The 21947-nt window shown below is 42.5% G+C and overlaps 1 protein-coding gene across 3 annotated transcripts in view; it reads right to left on the bottom strand.

Annotated features, from left to right (window-relative positions):
• Positions 1-21947, bottom strand: part of nwd2 (NACHT and WD repeat domain containing 2) — a 144659-nt gene that overhangs the window by 59132 nt on the left and 63580 nt on the right. For 2 of the 3 annotated variants that reach the window (XM_061961108.1, XM_061961110.2), the window contains exons 5-8: positions 21554-21757; positions 21143-21293; positions 19947-20536; positions 16003-19855 (exon numbers count right to left, since the gene is read on the bottom strand). In XM_061961108.1, the coding sequence (XP_061817092.1) occupies positions 16003-19855; positions 19947-20536; positions 21143-21293; positions 21554-21757 (4798 nt within the window). Of the gene's footprint in view, positions 1-13577; positions 13693-16002; positions 19856-19946; positions 20537-21142; positions 21294-21553; positions 21758-21947 lie in introns of those variants that run through there. The other variant, XM_061961111.1, reaches the window with a different exon arrangement.

Below are 21947 nucleotides of genomic sequence, written 5' to 3'. Positions count from 1 at the left end.
AAGTTACCCGATTGTATGAAACTTTAACTCACATACAGGCTAACATTTAAAATAAAGTGGAAACCATTACTTGCATTGATAGGGGAAATATAAAGGCCCCAGTATCAATGCTGACGAATGGTGCTTAAGTTTGTAGAATAGTCAGCATGTCATGTGAAGGTTGCTGCTAATAGAAGATCACTTTAATGTGAGGTCGCACATAAGCACAAGTAAATCCAACCTTTAATATATGAAGGAATTATTACCAATATAATGTAAATGAGCGACAAAAGGGACTATTTACTGAAATACAAAGGTGGCTGCTATCGCTTACTCTGCCCGGTAATGTTGGAGAACCTTTCAATGAGCCCGCTTGAATGGGATTAATCGGATGAACGATTTGGGAGTTAAAGGTGGACAAATAAAAGCTACAGAAGAATAATAAATAGATGAATTGAATAACACCCAGAAATGTTGCATTTAACAGTGTGGAGCAGAGACAGCGTCCACAAGGGATAAACATCAGTCCATAAACTACCAACAATTTCCCGACAAAGAAGGATAGCATCTGCACAACTTCATAGACAGTAACATATCATATATATATATATATATATATATATATATATATATATATATATATATATATATATATATATATATATATATATATATATATATATATATATGCAGCACGCTGGTGGGTTCCATCCCCGGGCTCTGGGACTTTCTGTGTGGAGTTTGCATGTTTTCCCCATGACTGTGTGTGTTCCCTCCGGGTACTCCGGCTTCCTCCCACCTCCAAAGATATGCACCTGGGGATAGGTTGATTGGCAACACTAAATTGGCCCTTGTGTGTGAGTGTGAGTGTGAATGTTGTCTGTTTATCTGTGTTGGCCCTGCGATGAGGTGGCATCTGCTCGTAAAACCAGCAATGACACGACGCACAACGACGGGGGGTCGGGGGTCGGCGGACCGGTACTTTTTAGAGGCGGTATAGTATCGAATATGATTAATTAATACCGCTGTACTATACCAATACCGGTATACCGTACAACCCTACTTCATTCACTAACCATGTTACAAAAAAGGGCAGTTAGAATAATTCACTAGAAAATTACTGTGGAAATTTTGATGGGCCTGCTATGTGTGCCCTGGACCTCTGGCCGGGGGTCGCTGGAAGCAGGCGTACTTTTAAGATGGTGCCGAGTGACCAAATACGTGAGTTTTAGGTACAACCGTACAAAATGAGCTACAGAGCTAGCATAAAACCCCTGTTTGGGAGCCCACAGTATTTACCATTAAGCTATCCTAGGTCCCATCAAGACATGATTTTTGCTCATATACAAATGTAATCATTAAACTATGATAGACGTGAAACAAAAAGCTAAATCTTCCGAGTTATGGATTTGAAACCAGTACTACGGGCTGAGCGGCAACAGTCTTGGCACAGTGGAAGAGTGGCCGTGCACAACCCGAGGGTCCCTGGTTCAATCCCCACCTAGTACCAACCTCGTCATGTCCGTTGTGTCCTGAGCAAGACACTTCACCCTTGCTCCTGATGGGTGCTGGTTAGCGCGTTGCATGGCAGCTCCCTCCATCAGTGTGTGAATGTGTGTGTGAATGGGTAAATGTGGAAGTAGTGTCAAAGCGCTTTGAGTACCTTGAAGGCAGAGGTGGGACCAAGTCATTGCTTTGCAAGTCACAAGTAAGTCTCAAGTCTTTACCCTCAAGTCTCGAGTCAAGTCCCGAGTGAAGACAGGGCAAGTCCGAGTCAAGTCCAAAGTCAAGACTGGAAAGTCTCAAGTCAAGTCCCAAGTCCTGCATTTTGAGTTTCGAGTCCTTTCAAGTTATTTAACCACAGACTAATATATTTACACAGATTGTGTATGCTTTTAAAACGCTGTATTTATTTATTAAAACAAGTGCATTTGAAATTGCAGGGAAAAAGATAGTGCTGACATTGCACTTCAAAATAGCACTATTAACCAGTCATTTTAAACATGTAACTCATTCCTTTACAGAATAAACACATTTGAAAAAAAACAAGTGCAACTGTACTTATTTGCACAAAAGTGTTAACATTGTATTTCCATGGCATATTGCATTGTAACTAGTTCCACAGCAGTTTCTATCCTGTTCTTACCCTATCTCATTGATCTCATCCCATACTGTATGTGTGTTTATGTGTGCGTACACATGAAAAACATAACAAATATATGAACATAACAATGAACAGAGTTGTACTTTTTAGATGTCAAGACCCTATGCAATATGTACACATATTCTTAATATAGTGTACATTTTAACTGACCTTTATTTGACTATGTTTGTCTTTTTGTAGGTGGCTAAAATACGCGGTGCTGCTGACTGCCGTCTAACGTTACGTTACTGTGTGTGATACATTGACTAACGTTACGTTACTGTGTGTGATACATTGACTAACGTAATGTTACTGTGTGTGATACATTGACTAACGTAACGTTATGTATAGGTACCTCATGAAACCCTGCTTAAAAAAAAATCACTTGACAAAAAGTATGAATAAGGTAGCAAACTGCAGTGGACGCAACAGATTGCCGTGTTTGCAATGACGTTATAACCATAGACATCTTATAAGTAGACGCAGCATTGGTTGCTGTGACGTGAGCAATTTGGCCGCCATCTTGAAGTGCTGATGAGGAGCCGGCGAGCAGCCTAAACTGACAGTTGAAAGGTAGAAAACAGAGATGCCGGGCTGGTGTTCAGCGTTTTCCTGCTCAAATGAGCGGACTGTTGAAAATAGGAATCGGGGGATTACTTTTCACAAGTGAGATTTAACATTAACGTACTATTGGTTGTATTTTATGAAAATAATATTACCACAGAGTTGAGAAGGATCAAAGATCTTCAATATTTGTATGTGAAAATCGCAAAGAAATATTCTGGGGGAGGATGACCCCCCTACAGGGGTTTGGTTTACAAACTTTCAGCCCCACCTAAAACAAAATTCACCAGACACTACTGATTATGATGCATTTTCATTTTAGGCAAAGTATAAGACAATACTTTCTTAACAGTATAATTGTAACCAGGAATAAGTCTTCAAGTAACAATATTCAAATACTAACATTGTTGGGTTAAACAGAATTTGGTTTTATTCTGAATCCAGTGAAACAGATTGGTGGTTTTAGCTGATATGAAGACTTTCAGGTGTTTATATATGTTTAAGTATTTGGCAGACGCTTTTATCCAAAGCGACTTACATAAAATAATACATATAAAACAATCACTGCAAACATTATCATTTAAGGGAAGAATGTAATAGAAAATATCAATACAAAGTGTCAAGACAGAATAAACTCTCTGCTGCTGCAGCAACAGAGATACAGTCTATAGGTCCCTAAGATATATAGATATCTAATGTATTCATACATTGTTTATGTAGGATACACGCATATGTATATATAACCTAATCATATTGTTTCTTCAACTTAAAAATAGTTTACCGTTTTTTTCCCCCTTCTCTGGGATTATATTCCCAGTTTTGATTTCGGACGTCTGGTCACTTAAGCGTATAAGAATATTATATTACTGTTAAGCAAACTATGAATAATAAAACACGCCAAAACATGTGTCTGTTATCATAGCTACACGTATGACAAAAAAGGGGGTGAAAATCAGTGGTATTCAGTGAGGTAAAATGAATTAAATGCGCTGACAGTTCATTGCTCCTGCCAAATTAATTGCACTGAGTGGAGCGGATCACCACTCCAAGATGGCGGCCACGCGCCTCGTCTGCGCCAGTAGGCAGTAGCGCTCTATGCTGCGTCTACTTATAAGATGTCTATGGTTATAACGTTAGCAGTGAGTTTGCAGCCTCACTGATTTAACTACACAGCAAATAAAAGTCACGTTACTTAGCCAATAAACGTTATCTTACATTCAAAACTTACCCTTCTTTGTGCAACTTCAAATGTCGAACGAAGTTGGAAGTTGTTGCGTCTCCGTCTGTAATATTCGAACTGCGTGATTTGCATACGGCAATTCGTTTTTTGTTGACCAAGTCGTAGTTTTTATACCCGAACGAAACCAACTTTAACATAATTGTTTATCACTGGCACGTTGTTGGACAACTCTTGTTCATTGGTTGTCCTGCAATTTGATTGGATGAATGCTGTGTGATGAAAACAACGTAAATCTAATTTGATTGGCTGTTGTACTGACAGCACACCAGCTGGCAGGAATAACACGCTGATAGACAGACGAAGAAAATGAAAAATACAGAGCGCTCCCAAATAACTTTTTAAGCTTTGGATTTTGGGGAAAGTGGCAAGTCATGTCAAGTCATGTCAAGTCAAAAGGCTCAAGTCCAAGTGAAGTCACAAGTCATTGATGTTAAAGTCTAAGTCGAGTTGCAAGTCTCTTTACATTTTGTCAAGTCGAGTCTAAAGTCATCAAATTCATGACTCGAGTCTGACTCGAGTCCAAGTCATGTGACTCGAGTCCACACCTCTGCTTGAAGGTAGAAAAGCGCTATACAAGTACAACCCATTAATCATTGTAGGGACGGCGTGGCGCAGTGGGAGAGTGGCCGTACGCAACCCAAGGGTCCCTGGTTCAATCCCCACCAAGTACCAACCTCGTCATGTCTGTTGTGTCCTGAGCAAGACACTTCACCCTTGCTCCTGATGGGTGCTGGTTGGCGCCTTGCATGGTAGCTCCCTCCATCAGTGTGTGAATGTGTGTGTGAATGGGTAAATGTGGAAGTAGTGTCAAAGCGCTTTGAGTACCTTGAAGGTAGAAAAGCGCTATACAAGTACAACCCATTTATCATTTATTATTTATCTTAACCATTAAGCTATCCTGGGTCTAGTTGAGACAAGATTTTAGTTCACATACAAATGAAATCAGTGAACTATGACAGAAGTAATACACAGTAGCTCTTAAGAGAAGATTCCGGGCCCCAATGACAAATATAATTGAGGAACCCTATCTCAGTTAAACTATGATATAGGAGAAACGAAACAAAACATTGGAGCTCTGTAAGTTACCTATCTACCAGACAAGGATTCAAACCCAGTAACCCTTGGCCTCCTTGAGGGAAGATTTTGGGCCCCAACAACAAACTGAGAACACGTCTTGATAAAACTACGATGAGGTGAAACAAAACTTGGGAGATTTTTAAGTTACCTAATGATCTGACTGGGAATGGAACCCATTATTCTTTTATGGAAGCCAATGCTTTTAACCACTCAGCTATCCTGGGTTTTGGGGTCATTATTTAGCTAACGTTTAAGACATATTTTTTAGAACAGATTATTATTTTTATTTTTTATTTTATTTATTTATTTTTTGTCCTGTCCAGCTTCTCAGGCAAATCATATAGTTGATGTAGATGCCCATGTCGGCTGTTCAGATTTACTTTACAAAAGAGAAGTGTAGGATACTTCTCTTGTTGCCTTATTTGTATTTGACTTTATTAAATGTATTTATATTATCATTTAGTGCAGCCGGGCCGGAGCAGGAGGGGATAGAAAGAGAAAAAAAAAGAAGACAGAGGGGGAAATTGTGGGGACAAGAGGGGGATTAGACAGAGAGACAAAAACAACAACAGCAAACAACAACAACAACAACAATAGAGCAACATCAGCAAATATGACATGTACAAATATGATGGTAAAAGTAATAGCAAATAAGCAGTTAGCGAAAAATAAAAAATAATACAGAAATGACAATGAGCATTATTACACTACGGATCAATACAAATACCAATAGAAATAGCGCTATTGATAATGAACAATACCAATAATTTACCTTTATTATCAACAATACAGTTGTTTAAATGCAACAATACATATACGTAATGATAACTTGAGATACGAAAGAATGCAGAAAAATGGAGGGGGAGAAAGAGAAGCAACCTACATTAACCTTGTAGATTGTTATAGTCACAATAGGTTAAGCTTTGTCAGTGTGCCATGTGTTACACCCAGTTTACCCTAGGGCAACAACGTTAATATATGTTTGATGAAACGTGATTATGTGCATGAGTGTAAGTATGCATATGTACTTGTATATGTACAGAATGTGTATATGTGTTTGTACAATGAATGTATATGTACAGAATGTGTATATGTGTTTGTACAGTGAATGTATATGTACAGTATGTGTACGTGTATGTTTGTATATTGAATGTGCGTGTGGATGTACGAACATTAGGTAGGTAAATATGTACTGTATTTGTGTATGTATGTGGGAGCGTAGGTACCTATGTACGTATGTGAGCATATGTGAATTTGCATGTACAATACATTCGACTCCCAGAGTGCGTGGGAGCCAGAGCACGGCCCCATCACCCCCGAGAGCCCAACCCACAAACAGGAGGCGTGGTGCCCAGGGAACCAGGGACCACCGCCCCCACGCAGCCAAGCCGGCCAGCGACAGGAACCCCAGAGCCCGACCCACCGTACCGTCCACAAGGGCCAGCAGCAGGCCGCAGACAGACGCACCCGGCAGAGGACAGGGCACGAGAAAAGCAGGGGACAGCCAGACCCCAAGCCAGCGAGAGACCACACCCCACACGGGCAGAAAGGCGAGACGCCCCGCCCGAGGGACCCAGAGACTCCCCGCAACCGGACGGGAAGACCGCCCCCGCCCCACCGGCAACCGGGCCCCCACGAGCCCACCCCCCACCCCCGGAGAGCGCGGCGAGGCCAGCCCCCGGCCACCCCACCCAAACCGGCCGCCGCAGGACCACCCAGGCACAGGGCCACGGGAACCACCCACCCCACCCGCAGGGACCCCAACGATGGAGATGGAACAACCAGCAACCGCCCCGCCGAGCCCCCCCCCTGAGGGAGGGGAAAATTAAAAAATAATATTAATAAAATATATTAAAATTATTTTTGACAAAAGGGACAAGTGGTAAAAAATGTTCCAACTTTGTCTTTATTGAACACACCATGCACCCTCACACGTTTGGAGCCAACATTTGAACAATTAGCAACTTAATTCGCATTATTTGTCATTTATCATCTTTCATGTTTCCTATGTAGGCGTGAGCGACAGATATGTGGACGTGGCTTTATAGCTGAGAGGCCTCAGATTGGTGGAAAATTGCCATTCTATGAGCAACATGTGAACTCGTAGGGGATGCCTTGTTAAGCGGAAAACATTCATCTGGGTTTAACCACGTCTTTCTGTGACCGATGACACTAAGATTGTTGTCTCTAATGATTTGTCCTGTCATAACTTGCCACCTCAGTAGATTGCATGCGCACCTCTGGCACAGTCTCTGGAGAAAATGTGTCTTATGTGTTATTCTACGACAAACGCAGTATGTGCAGGAACTTTCCAGCCAGGCGCTGGTTAGTTCTAGCTGAACTGACTCTTTACCCGAGGTAACACCTGTGTCTCTCAGACAGTGGTCAGTGACTTTCCGTGCGCTGCATGGTGGGGCCCCTAAGTATATCACTGATTTGTTGTGGCCCTACACTTCGGTCTTCAGACCAAGGTCTCCTAATGATTCCAAAAAGTCCTTTCAAAAGCCGTAGAGACCTGGCTATTTCAAAAATGTTACTTTGATCACTTGACACACTCACGAGCAACACAAAACCAAATCTTTTTTGTGTGCATTATTCAAAAGGCACTTTTTGCTGCCCAGAAAGAATGTAACGCTTTTGAATGCAGACAAGTCAAAAACTAGTGGCAGGCGCTCAGACTGAAGCTTTTCTGTCGAGGTTTGGTGAGCGTTGTTTGCAGCGTGATCCCAGGATGCTGATTATCCTACTTCAGTAATAAAGGGAAACATAACATTTATAAACTTATTTAAACAATAATAATAATATAATAATACTACCATTATCTACAGATGATTATCCTACATCAGTAATAAAGGGAAACATAACATTTATAATCATATTTAAATAATAATAATAGCAATAGATTTGGATGGGCCTGCTATCTGTGCCCTGGACCTCTGGCCGGGGGTCGCCGGAAGCCGCCGCACTTTTAAGATGGTGCCGAGTGTCTGAATCCGTGAGTTTTCGGTAGGGATGTCCGATAATGGCTTTTTGCCGATATCAGATATTGTCCAACTCTTTAATTACCTATACCGATATCAACCGAAACCGATATCAACCGATATATACAGTCGTGGAATTAACACATTATTATGCCTAATTTGGACAACCAGATATGGTGAAGATAAGGTACTTTAAAAAAAATAAAAAAATAAAATAAAATAAGGAAAATAAATTAAAAACATTTTCTTGAATAAAAAACAAAGTAAAACAATATAAAAACAGTTACATTGAAACTAGTAATTAATGAAAATTAGTAAAATTAACTTTTAAAGGTTAGTACTATTAGTGGACCAGCAGCACGCACAATCATAAATGATAAATGGGTTGTACTTGTATAGCGCTTTTCTACCTTCAAGGTACTCAAAGCGCTTTGACACTACTTCCACATTTACCCATTCACACACACATTCACACACTGATGGAGGGAGCTGCCATGCAAGGTGCTACCAGGGTGACGTGTCTTGCTCAGGACACAACGGACATGACGAGGTTGGTACTAGGTGGGGATTGAACCAGGGACCCTCGGGTCGCGCACGGCCACTCTTCCACTGCGCCACGCCGTCCCACAATCATGTGTGCTTACGGACTGTATCCCTTGCAGACTGTATTGATATATATTGATATATAATGTAGGAACCAGAATATTAATAACAGAAAGAAACAACCCTTTTGTGTGAATGAGTGTAAATGGGGGAGGGAAGTTTTTTGGGTTGGTGCACTAATTGTAAGTGTATCTTGTGTATTTTATGTTGATTTAATAAAAAAATAAAAATAAAAAAACAACAACAAAAAAAACAATACACCGATACAGATAATAAAAAACCCGATACCGATAATTTCCAATATTATCGGACATCTCTAGTTTTCGGTGTAACCGTACAAAATGAGCTAGAGAGCTAGCCTAAAACGTTAGCATGCTGACATTAAAACGCTTACACTTAGCATGTCAACATTAGCGCACATGCTAACAGTTTGCATGTTGCACATTATGTGGCTCTAAGGTGGATGGGTGTGGAAGTAGAGAATTTTTTTTAAAAATAGCTGCAAATTTTAGCATGCCATTTTTAGCATGCTAACAGTAACATGCTTGAAGTTAACAAGCGTTGCATACCAAGTTATATGACGCTGGGGTAAATGGTTGCAAAACTAGCTAAAAAAGGTAGCATGCTAGCAAGCTAACATTAGCATGCTAAAAGTTAGCATGTGTCACATACCAAGGTGTATGACTAACATGTATAGCTGTAGAATTAGAGAAAAAGTGTGAAATTAGTTAAAAAGGTCACTATGATGCTGCTTCGGCGGTATATCACATAAGTGACCGTGTTAAAGGCAATCCCAGTTAGGGGAAAATAACCAACACTAATCCATAGGAACTAACATTTCTTAGCTCTCTGTGGTAACTGTCATTGTGTACATGTAATCATGAATAGTGATTCATCATGCATTCCTCGGAGAAACACTAACATCCATCATTTTTAAAGATGGCTACTACACGCCAAAACCACAAACTGTAATACCCTTGTCAGCCTGTAGGAGTCATACATCATTAAGGACTACAACCGAGATGGTGGACAGCTTTAAAAACTACAAAATTTAAATGGCCGCCGGATATGATGTATACTTTCTGTTTCCGGTTTAGGCCATGCCCACTTCCGGGGGTCATAAATCAAAACCCCCGCTAGCCCCCCTTAATAAGTGGGTCCATGGAGGCCACGCCTACTTCCTGGGAAGGTCATAAACCCCCTCACTTCTGGTCATAAAACAATCCCCCACATTCCCCGGTGGCCCCCGCCCCCCTTTTCGGTGGTCCTAAATCTTCTTCCAAAGTGGCTACCACACACCAAAACCACAAACTGTCATACCCTTGTCAGCCTGTAGGAGTCATAAATCATTAAAGGCCTACTGAAACCCACTACTACCGACCACGCAGTCTGATAGTTTATATATCAATGATGAAATCTTAACATTGCAACACATGCCAATACGGCCGGGTTAGCTTACTAAAGTGCAATTTAAAATTTCGCGCAAATTATCCTGCTGAAAACGTCTCGGTATGATGACGCCTGCGCGTGACGTCACGGATTGTAGAGAACATTTTGGGACAGCATGGTGGCCAGCTATTAAGTCGTCTGTTTTCATTGCAAAATTCCACAGTATTCTGGACATCTGTGTTGGTGAATCTTTTGCAATTTGTTCAATGAACAATGGAGACAGCAAAGAAGAAAGCTGTAGGTGGGAAGCGGTGTATTGCGGCCGGCTCCAGCAACAACACAAACACAGCCGGTGTTTCATTGTTTACATTCCCGAAAGATGACAGTCAAGCTTTACCATTGGCCTGTGGAGAACTGGGACAACAGAGACTCTTACCAGGAGGACTTTGAGTTGGATACGCAGACGCGGTACCGTGAGTACGCATGCAGCTGCGGCTTCCAAACATTTGATCGCTTGCCCGTACGTGCGTGCCGCTATGTGCAATGTCACATACGTAACTTTGGGGACTTTGGGGAAATATATGTGCTGTATGAACTTTGAGGAGGTGAACGGTACTTTGGGCTGTGGGATTGAGTGTGTTGTGCAGGTGTTTTGAGTTGTATTGGCGGGTTATATGGACGGGAGGGGGGAGGTGTTTGTTATGCAGTATAAGCCTGGTTGTGTTGTGGCTAATAGAGTATACATATGTCTTGTGTTTATTTACTGTTGTAGTCATTCCCAGCTGAATATCAGGTCCCACCCGCCTCTCACAGCATCTTCCCTATCTGAATCGCTCCCACTGCCCTCTAGTCCTTCACTCTCACTTTCCTCATCCACAAATCTTTCATCCTCGCTCAAATTAATGGAGAAATTGTCGCTTTCTCGGTCCGAATCGATCTCGCTGCTGGTGGCCATGATTGTAAACAATGTGCAGATGTGAGGAGCTCCACAACCTGTGACGTCACGCTACTCGTCTGCTACTTCCGGTACAGGCAAGGCTTTTTTTTTATCAGCGACCAAAAGTTGCGAACTTTATCGTCGATGTTCTCTACTAAATCCCTTCAGCAAAAATATGGCAATATCGCGAAATGATCAAGTATGACACATAGAATGGACCTGCTATCCCCGTTTAAATAAGAAAATCACATTTCAGTAGGCCTTTAAGGACTACAATCTAGATGGTGGACAGCTTTAAAAAAAAACTTCAAAATTAAAATGGCCACCGGATATGATGTATACTTCCTGTTTCCGGTTTAGGCCATGCCCACTTTCGGGGGTCATAAATCAATCCCCCGCTACCCCCCCTTAATTAGTGGGTCCATGGAGGCCACACCTACTTTCTTGGGGGGGTCATAAAACAATTCCCCCACATTCCCCGGTGGACCCCCTTTTTTGGTGGGCCTAAATCTTCTTAAATTAGAATGGCCGCCAAATATGATGGTTTAGGCCATGCCCACTTCCGGGGGTCATAAATCAATCCCCCGATATCTCCCCTTAATTAGTGGGTCCATGGAGGACCTTCCCAGGAAGTGGGAAGGCCCTCCATGGTCATAAACCCCCCCTCACTTCCGGTCATAAAACAATCCCCCACATTCCCTGGTAGCCCCCCCCCCTTTTTGGTGTGCCAAAATCTTCTTCCAAGATGACTACTACACGCCAAAACCACAAACTGTCATACCCTTGTCAGCCTGTAGGAGTCATAAATCAGTAAGGACTACAACCGAGATGATGGACAGCTTTAAAAACTATAAAATTACACAAAACAATACCCCCCATCCCACGGTGGCCCCCCTTTTTTGGTGGGCCAATATCTTCTCACATGCAGTGATTGTCAGTCAAAGGCATTCTCTTTTAAATAGCCTTAAAAATGCATGTTATTCATACTTGCCAACCTTGAGACCTCCGATTTCGGGAGGTGGGGGGGCGTAGCTAAGAGGGGAGGAGTATATTTACAGCTAGAATTCACCAAGTCAAGTATTTCATATATATATATATATATATATATATATATATATATATATATATATATATATATAAGAAATACTTGACTTTCAGTGAATTCTAGCTGTATATATATTTATTTTATTATATATATATATATATAAATAAAAGAAATACTTGAATTTCAGTGTTCATTTATTTACACATATACACACACATAACACTCATCTACTCATTGTTGAGTTAAGGGTTGAATTGTCCATCCTTGTTCTATTCTCTGTCACTATTTTTCTAACCATGCTGAACATCCTTTCGCAGGTACCCAGAAAGGTTTCGAGTACCACCAAAAAAACTGAATCTCTAAAGACAGTATAAAAATCTGTGTTAAAGGTGTACAAATACTGTTTGTATAATAAGCATGTTATTTTTTTTACAAATGAGGGTTAAGAGTTCAGTACTAAAAAAAAAAAAAAAGAATGTGGCTTAAGTACAATTTTTTAATTGAGCTGCTGCATTTTTTGGTTGGGTTGTTTATTTATTTTGAGTAACTTCTATACATTTCTAAAAGGGGAATAATGTAATAGAGTTATCTATGTTTGTCTGTTGCCATCTCCTGGTGAATGTTGGCTATAGCGTACTGGGGTTACTTTTTGGTTGGCCAATGATTTACGTGGTGTTGCGCACCTGACGTCACTCAGGTCCGCATGGAGCTAGAGGGGGCGTGGCTTCCAGCTCCGCCTGAATTTCGGGAGAGGCGCTGAATTTCGGGAGTCTCCCGGAAAATCCGGGAGGGTTGGCAAGTATGATGTTATTGTCTGTGCAGTCTTGGCAAAAAAAGGTTTTTAGTCAGCGTCAAAGTCCCTTCAATCTGTGTTTCTGCTGAGTTTAAAGTGTTTGGTGTTAGCTAGTCTCTCCCTGTCAGAGCGTGGAGGCGGGAGACAGGGACTAGGGGAGAAACGAGGTGAATCAGAGGCTTCCACGTCCCTGCTGATGGAAAAAAAAAAACCCCACCAAGACTTGGGCTTACTGAGCAAACACAACTGACAATGACGTTGCTATTTTAGCTCAGAGTAAATAACGAGACGTGGGGACACAAAGTGTGACCTATATGGCGACCTGGGGCCGGATAAACAGGCGGCGTAATTGTCGTGCTGCAGGTGGAATGTGTGCGAGGTGGGAGTCGAGCCCAGGCCGGTTGTCATAAAAACGTCAGGCGGTCCGAGAAGACACGAGCCCACTGTCGTTAGAATGAAGGGCGTGGCCAAGTTTGTCACCGCCGTGGACCTGATGTTGCCGTGGAGACAGGACACTCACATATTGGCTTAGTCCCACACCACTGGGAAATTAAAACAGCAGCCCAGTGCAACAGGCATTTGTGTGTGTGTGCTCAGGTGCACTCTGCATACATTGCCTAATTACAATGACAATAATGTCAGCCATTTTTGGAGACATATTCACCACGCTTGTCCGGCGTTAGTCGTCAAGCGGGGAGAAGCAATTACTGGCCTATCAGATCAGTGAGTGCGTCATTTGTTATTGTGCTGACAACAAAAATGTACACAGCAACACTTTGACACACGATCACAATGTCAATAAACGGCGACGACGTGGACGCAAAAAAAAAGTGAACCATTTTATTACATTAAAATGTTCCATACAAACAATGCATACACACGAGTTTCATATTGCTTCAAACGAAAGCTTCTTTTCCCGCTTGAGTCCCGGTAAAACAACTCTGTAACAAAGTATAAGTACAACATTTATGAAAATATAAATCTCTAAACAGGTAATCAGTACAAAGAATACCATTATAAACATTCATCACCATATTGTCAACTAGGAGTTGCAAACATAGAAGTTGTTAAAAGTCATTCAAGTTACCTTAACGTACAAATAATACTGTTTACTGGCTTCCACGTGGCCACATTCAAATAACGCTTAAAATTGGCATTCCAATATATTAGCAGAGGACTCTTCTTTTTTTCCGTTTTTTTTTTTAAAACAATAACACATTTTGTATATCATGAACAAAAAATACAGTTCAACATTGAAACCATTTCGTAACAATACCGTTGCACTACAAGCCTCATTAAACAAAATAAACACAACTTAGATGGGGACTTTGGCAATTACGTGATATCGTAAACTTTATTGAGAGAATCCAGGGAATATTTTAAAGCTTGATGCTGCTACCTTGTTTGAAAGGAACCAAGGGCCATCATCTTAAACTGAGTCAACATAGAAGGTGGATTAGCCCTTTGAGAGGAGGGTGTGTGTGGCTTAGTCCCAGGTCAACATTACAGTACTTAATCACAGCTGGACCTGATCCTAACAATGTTGAGTTATGTGGGCTCTCTTTAACTGCTAAGATCAGGGGTTTCCAAAATGTTTCCACCCAGGACCACTTTGATAGTTGTTGTTCATTAAAGACACTACAACCAATAAACCAATCCATATAATAAAAGTTAAAGTCCCGACGATAGGTGTAGTGAAATTATCCTCTGCATTTGACCCATCCCCAAGTTCACCCCCTGGGAGGTGAGCGGAGCAATGAGCAGCAGCGGTGGCCGCGCTCGGGAATCATTTTTGGTGATTTAACCCCCAATTCCAACCCTTGATGCAGGGAGGCAATGGGTCCCATTTTTATAGTCTTTGGTATGACTCACTTTGAACTCACGACCTTCCAGTCTCAGGGCGGACACTCTAACCACAAAGCCACTGAGCAGGATAATGCTAGCATAATATTAGCTTTGTGTCATCTTTATTAATATATTTCATTTTTATAACTTATAAAAAAACGAGCTGCCGGCAGAAAAATAACTTTGGACACCCCTGACCAAGATGTATGTCAAACTGCATAACAAAGGCATTTTTGTCAAAGGTACAGTTAAAAGTACAGTTTACAATAAATGTATTATTTGTCCACAAATCGTGTAGACATCTCCTTTTCTTGTTTAGTCTTTGCAACAATAATAAAGGCAGGACAAAGTACCTGGACGTCCTCTTGTGTTACCGTAGGCAAATCCTGTTTGAAAACTGTGTTAAGACAACTCCAGATCAGCTAAAACAACTAACACCATACTCCATACAGGAATAAATCTAATATTTGCTCACAAACCACCAATAAAGTGCTTCCACCTAGTGTCTAAACCTCTAAATATACTGTATATTCACAGGGCCAAATGGACTTACAACATTGTTCTGTTGTCTTATCGACTTGTGAACACTAACTCCACTAGACCTAAAGCAAGTACACTGATTAAGGCGTGCCTGTGCATGGTGCTCTGCTACACTGTTTGCTCCTTAGTGGTGTTCCCCTTTTCAAACATACAGCTCACCTCACACGATGATGGAACTGCAGGCAAAACAACTGTTGTCACAAGGAGCAACCTGTCACTCCTGTGTGTGTATGTGTGTGTGTATACTGTGTTTACAAATTCCCTGCTTTTTCATAAATCTTGTGGTCTGCACATAAAGGACATTTAGAAATTCCAGGCACTCACTTTGATTGCATTAAGCACAATAACATTTTAAGGAGTTGCACAAATTGCAGCAGCCAAAAAGAGCTATGCACATACAGTTTTTTTTTTGTACATACCAAATGATGTAACCCTATGGCCTACGATGTAAATGAACATATTGTACAATGAAAGTGGCAAAGGTGACTGGAATGGCTTGGACAATGTTCTGTCACTGATACATTTGAAAGATACGTTTGTTCTTCAAATGCAAAAAGGACACATTAACGGCAAACTCATATCACATAGAATTAGTTTTCCTTCATGTGTTATTTTCCCCAACCATCTGAATGTAAAACCAACCAAAACAGCGTGACAGCTAGATAATATATCTTTTGAGTGTAGCGTTTAAATAGTCCGACACACGCCTGAAATTTGCAGCTGAATAATGTGGCTGTAAACAAGAGTCCACCATAACTTCCCCCCTCAAAAGTCCCGGCATCGCTCCGCCATTCCAATTTTTTTTCTAAATTCCCCACACGCTCACTGCAGCAACTCTGCCTTTTTCGTTGGCGTAGTAGACTCACCTTCACCGGAGTCAGACACATTGATTGGGCTGTCCCTGGAGAAGACTTCTGTTGATTCCCTCCAAATGCAGTCAGCGACACTCTTAAAGGAATGATTGCCACATTTGGGCCGCACTTTCTGTGAAGCATTGTTGACTATCTGGCGGCTGTTGGAGGTGGCTATTTTGATCTTGAGCGCAGCATCTACACGGTCCACCACAGTGTATGTGCCAATGCTGCCATCCTCAAAGCCAATGATGATGTTCAAAGCTCTTTGAGAGAGTGAAAGGAAAGTGGGCGTCTTATATAAAGAGCATGTGCCAATGCTTTTACCGTCAGCAAGGCGCATCACAATCAAATTGGAAACAACGCCGGCTTCGTCGTCCTCATCACAGTTGCGAAAGCAAACATATACGAGATAGCGGCCGTCTCGTGATAATTTCTGACGCCAGATTATACCGGCAGCATGAACAAGCCTCAGTTTCCCGCTGTGCAGGTCCAGCACATTAATATTCTCGTCACCTTTGGACACAATACCTTGTTTGCCATTGGGTGAGATCTGGAAATCCTCAAGATTTTTGAGGAAGTTGGCCGGCAACTGGACACGCCTGCAAACGGCCTCATCCGCCACACTCCAGATGAAAACGGTCTCTGTGGATGTGATGAACACGACGCAGTCGGGGCAGTCAGGGATAAGTTTGAAACTGACGATAGTGATGCCATCATCACAAACAAATTTTTTGGATACGCTGCCTGACCACAAGCTGACAGCAAGGAGCTTGTTTTTGGAGGTTCCTACAAGAAATGTGTTGGCTGTAGTGATCAATGCGTTCTGGAGGGTGACCAAGATGTTGCACACCTTGTGTCCTGTGGCAAGTCTCCAAACCCTTGAGGCATTTTGCTCACAAAGGGAAACAACAAACTGGTCATTGTGGGTGATTAGCAACTGGGATATTCTCTGTCCGTTGATGCGAAATATGTTCTCCCCAGAGTTGGTTTGCCAAATGTACTGACTGCACTTGTCATCTGAAGTTACCATTAGATCACCTGAGGAGGTTAGCACACAATTCTCCACTATGCCCTCATGCTTGAAGACAGTCTCTATAAATCCAGTGCCAAAATTCCACTTATGGACTGCTTCTGATCCATCCATTGTAAACACATAATCCTCTCTGCCAGACAACTGCAATGTTTGGATCTTCTTTCCTGTTTTGTCAATATTAGACATTGCTGTGATGATATCAATGTCCCAAACAGACAGCACTCCACTGCTTGCAACAGAAAGGAGCAGATTGTGGTGAACTGATTTGATGAGTTTGACAATGGCCCCTGATATCTCAATCAGGCTGGCCATGCATTGCCCGCTGTCCCTTCTCCACACAAAGATGGAAGAGGTGTTCTCCATTGAGGCCACAATGCTTTGTCCGTTTTTGGAGAGAACTGCAGCGACAAAGCGTTCGCTACGTTTGGCTTTAAACTTCTCCACCATTTTCCACACTTTTGTATCTAGAACCTCAATACTTCTGGCCTTGCATAAGAGAATTGAGCGCTGGTCTTCAGACAGCTCAATGCTCAGCACTTCACTATCATCTCCTCTGCAGTCATAATCCTCCATCAATCGTGGGTTGGTGATTTCTTTAGTGTTCCATACTGAGAGACTACCCTCATTGTCAGTCATCACCATTTGGTTGAGAGTGTCCAGGACAAGGATTGACTTGACAAAACCTCCAGAAAACTCAGATGTAACAGTGGCCAACTTGTCGCCATTTCCTAGATGAAAGATGGATGCAGTGTTGAGGTACTGACCACAGAAAGCATACATTCCATCTGGAGAGCACTGGACACACGTCACCTCGTACCAGCAATGGAACTGATAGAGAGGCCAGCCGTAAAGTAAGTCGATGACGTTGACGTCTTTACTGGCCTCAAGCCAAGCTAAAGCATGGTGAGTGGACAAAGTGAAGCCATTGATGAAGGCCACTCCACCAGTGATGCCACCGTGTTTGGACCCCTTGATTTCAACCTCTGATAAAAGGCAGGATTTATGATTATCATAGATTAGAAGTGTGTTTTTAGTGGTAGCCACAACAAGATATTTTTCATCACTGGTTAGTCTGATTCCCAGCACAACAGATTTGGCTGTGTCGATCTGTCGTAGCAGTTGTCTGCTCTCGACATCCCACGTGCTGACAGACCCATCTTCAAGCGCTACAAGGACGATGTTTGGGGCTAGGGTGGGCAGGATCTCCACAATCTGCATGTAACTTGAGCACAAAGGAAGTCTCTCTGGACTGTACGTGACATCCATCGAGGAGTGCAGAGGCACAATTGAGCAGTACTTGGGACCATCCTTGTCGCACTCCAGAAGGAGGTGTCGAAGTTTGGGCAAGGAGGTGACAACTGGCAAAAGCCTTTGCTGCAGTTCTGCCGAGAGGGATGCTGGGTTTTTCAAGACTTTTACCTTGATGCTGCTGAGAGTGGTGGATAGAAACTTCAGTTCTTTTTCTTGCGTGTAACTGTATGCCAAGTCAATATCGTTCAAGGCCTTATCAAATTGGCCAATCTTGATCATTGTGTAGAGCCAGCTAAAGTTCATAATGACGCCAAACATGAGATCATCAGTGCGCCCACTTCTGGTGAGGTGGAACACCAACTCTGTCATCTTCCTGTGGTTGACAAAAAAAATGTCAGGCTCCAGTAGGTTGCACTGAAAGACCCAAGGTTGCTCAGGTGTTTGCCTGTCATAAGAGTACTTGTCAGATGATGTTTTCTCATGGGATTGTTGATGGTGGGGGTTTTTGTGGTGTGATATATTTTGGGAAGTGAAATGATTGTTGTCATATGTAAAAATCTTCTTTCTGCCCCCTGACCATGCCCCCAGAAAGTACTCCGCTAGTAGGCTGTGCATTTGATGGACATCCTCCTCGTTGCTTAGGTACAGTTTCTGGGCAATGAGATGAAGATGTCTGTTGGCCCAGACCATCAGGGTGACATTGCGTACCTGACGTTCCACTAGATAACCTTCCAGCTCCTCTTTGAGCCTCGCTACCAAATCACAAGAGATCCTCAAGGGATTTTTGAGGTAAGATGCAACTATAACATCACCAAGAACTATGTTATCCAGGGATAAGATATCCTCTAACTCAACTTCAGTTAACCCTGCCTTAGCCATGGTGATATATCCTAATGCTCTAAAGACAAATCTTTGGCCCAACTTATTCTCTACTGAATAGAACAGCTGTTCTATGCTTTCATGAACAGTGGAGCACAGAGACTTTTCATCAACATCTTTGTGGGACTTCCAGTGGACAACCTCTCTGTAGATTAAATTGACAAACATTGGCAATGTACACTTGGCTAGAGCCTCGTTGACATAGATCTGCTGGCCTGAGGTGACCTTTCTCTTCACATCAAGTAACTGTTGCTTTAACGTCTGGCTGCAAACCTTGCGGTCTCTCTGGGTTAATTCTACATAATAGTCCTCATCATGGATGCTATGTCGGAGCTTCTGCAGAATGCCATGTTTATTGGGCAATGTTGAGATGACAATGCGGACTGTCCGAGGGAGGTGTATGGGGAGCCACCAGAGTTTCCGGGCATCGTCGGCATCTGACAGCTGCTCCAAGGCATCCAGTACGATGACCAAAGGCCTGTGAAAGGAGGATTCCCCAAGAAGGTTGATCAGGAGCTCCCTCATCTCCTGGATCTTGTTAGGCAAAAAGTGAATCAAGCAGCGATAATTTATTGCAATCTGTTCACAGATGCTCTGGAGGAGGGTGCGCAAGTCTGTAGAGGGCTGACTTGAGCCAATGAAACGGACAATGACCACTGGGTCAGTTTCAGGGCCCATCTCTTTCTGCAGCCACATGTAGGCCTGAAAAACAACAATGTGGACAGAGGTTTAAGGTTGCATCACACCACATATTTTGTTGAATCGATACTAACACTAGACTGAGTGATCTTACCTGTTTGGCAACTTCCGAAAGCAGCAAAGTTTTTCCTGTGCAGGGTCCTCCGTGCACCACAAGCGGACTCATCCTACTCCCCTTAGATGGTAAAATGTACTCCTGCAGGTAATCTAAGAATTCAGTTTTATATTCATACAATGCTGCGTAGGCTTTGCAAAGGGACAAGTGCTGCAGGATTTCATCATACAGTGGGTCAGTCTCTGTGTCAAAGTTCTGCTGGACTGTGGCCTGAATAATATCCACCATGTCCTCGTAGAACTGTTTGCACAGACCCTCAACATAATGGCTCTCCACTTCCTGGGAGTAGCCTAGTTTCATGTCGCAATGTGTGACAGAGGAGTAAACACGAAGGTTGGACGCCGCCACCACTGTTGGTATAAACTCATCCCGCACCTTCAACAGGCGCTCGTAGGCTTCCTGGTTGCGCATGATGCGGTCACCGCTCACCACAATGTCCATGTAGCGGGACATCTCCGGGAGTTTGGCGAAACGGTCAAAGTTTGAGATTTTGCGTATGTAGCAAACACATTTCCTGAGAAAGGCAGGAGTTTGTTTCCCAAGGGCAAAGTCTAATTCATCCTCCAACGCTAAAATGAGAGAAACAAAAAAATAACATCATCTTATTTGTCACTTTAGTACACACTGACAAATTGCATGTGGAAACCTAAACTAAATGGATACTATTTTCCTAAGCTGTCAATAGTAAGCTGATTAAGATGCAGCTTGAGTATAATGCTCGACATCTTCCTTAGATAGAAGTCTAACAGATGTAGATTTCTTTCAGGCGATAATCTGAGAAGCTTTAGTAACCCTTTTGCCAGCGATTACATTGATTTCCCCCGAGCTTCCTTTAATTGGAGCCAAAGTTGATAACGGCGCGACTGAAGGGTAAAAGAGGCTCCCCACAAAGAGTCTACCAGCATCTCTTGTGTAGTTTAGTTCACACACGAGCCTGCTAATTTGATCCCAGAGACACAAGTGTGAAAGCAAAACATTGTCCTTATAGGAGCTCAATTAAGGAGTATAACATTTTTCTTACACTAAAGAATATCCCCTGATTCAAGTTTTTATTATTGACTGTTGTTTATCCCTTTGCAACAAAACATTGTAATTGGCAAGCTACTGTCAGACAACAGTGATTAATAAGAATAAGATGCATGCTCTGACATGGAAAATGCAGACCTGAAACTAACCAGAGCAAAGGAATTTCTTAGCCTCAGTGCCCTGCATTGTCCCCTTCTCTTGAAGCTGCAGCACTGCCGTACGGAAAATCCGCTTGATCTCCTCAGACACTTTCCTCCAGGCCTTGTCATTCTTGGTCTTGGCTGCCCCGCTGGACTCCATCTAAGTTGGATGGCAGGCAGGGAAAGGACAGATTGAATTTACCCTGCAGACTTGTGTCACACTGAGAAATGACTGCAGAAAGGGGATGCATGCAGAACTGCTTGACTGAATATTAGAATTTCGAAGTGAACTTTTTTATGCACTTTCTGGTATAACACAAAGTTTAAGACGAAGAAATGAGAAGCAAAACATCGCAAAGGCAGGCAAGTCGACCAACGCTATATGGGGTAACCTGCAACCTCTTTCATTGATACACTCACAGAGTTCTGGTAATTCTTGAGCATTTGGGCTTTAGGTTTGAGGTAGTATGCGGGTGGTACAGAGTTTTCATCCCTGCAGTACCACTCGTCCAAGATGTGTGTGTCCAGCCCAGCCTCTACCGCTGCATCCAAGATCATCTCAAACTCAGCTGATTCCACCTCACCAGGCACTCGGATGCTGCCATACTTCTCTCCTACCAAACCCTGAAGAAAGTGAGATGGGACAAGAACAGATTAGCCAGGCAAATAATCAGTCAGTGGCATGGAAAAGTATACAATACCATCTATCTGCAGCGCTGTTAAGTTAAAGTACCAATGATTGTCACACACACTGGGTGTGGTGAAATTTGTCCTCTGCATTTGACTCATCCCCTTGTTCACCCCCTGGGAGGTG

Source organism: Nerophis lumbriciformis, linkage group LG05 (genome assembly GCF_033978685.3).
Source record: "Nerophis lumbriciformis linkage group LG05, RoL_Nlum_v2.1, whole genome shotgun sequence".
Classification (NCBI taxonomy): domain Eukaryota; kingdom Metazoa; phylum Chordata; class Actinopteri; order Syngnathiformes; family Syngnathidae; genus Nerophis; species Nerophis lumbriciformis.
The sequence above is the reverse complement of the archived record's forward strand: the minus strand, read 5'-3'. Positions and strand labels throughout refer to the sequence as shown.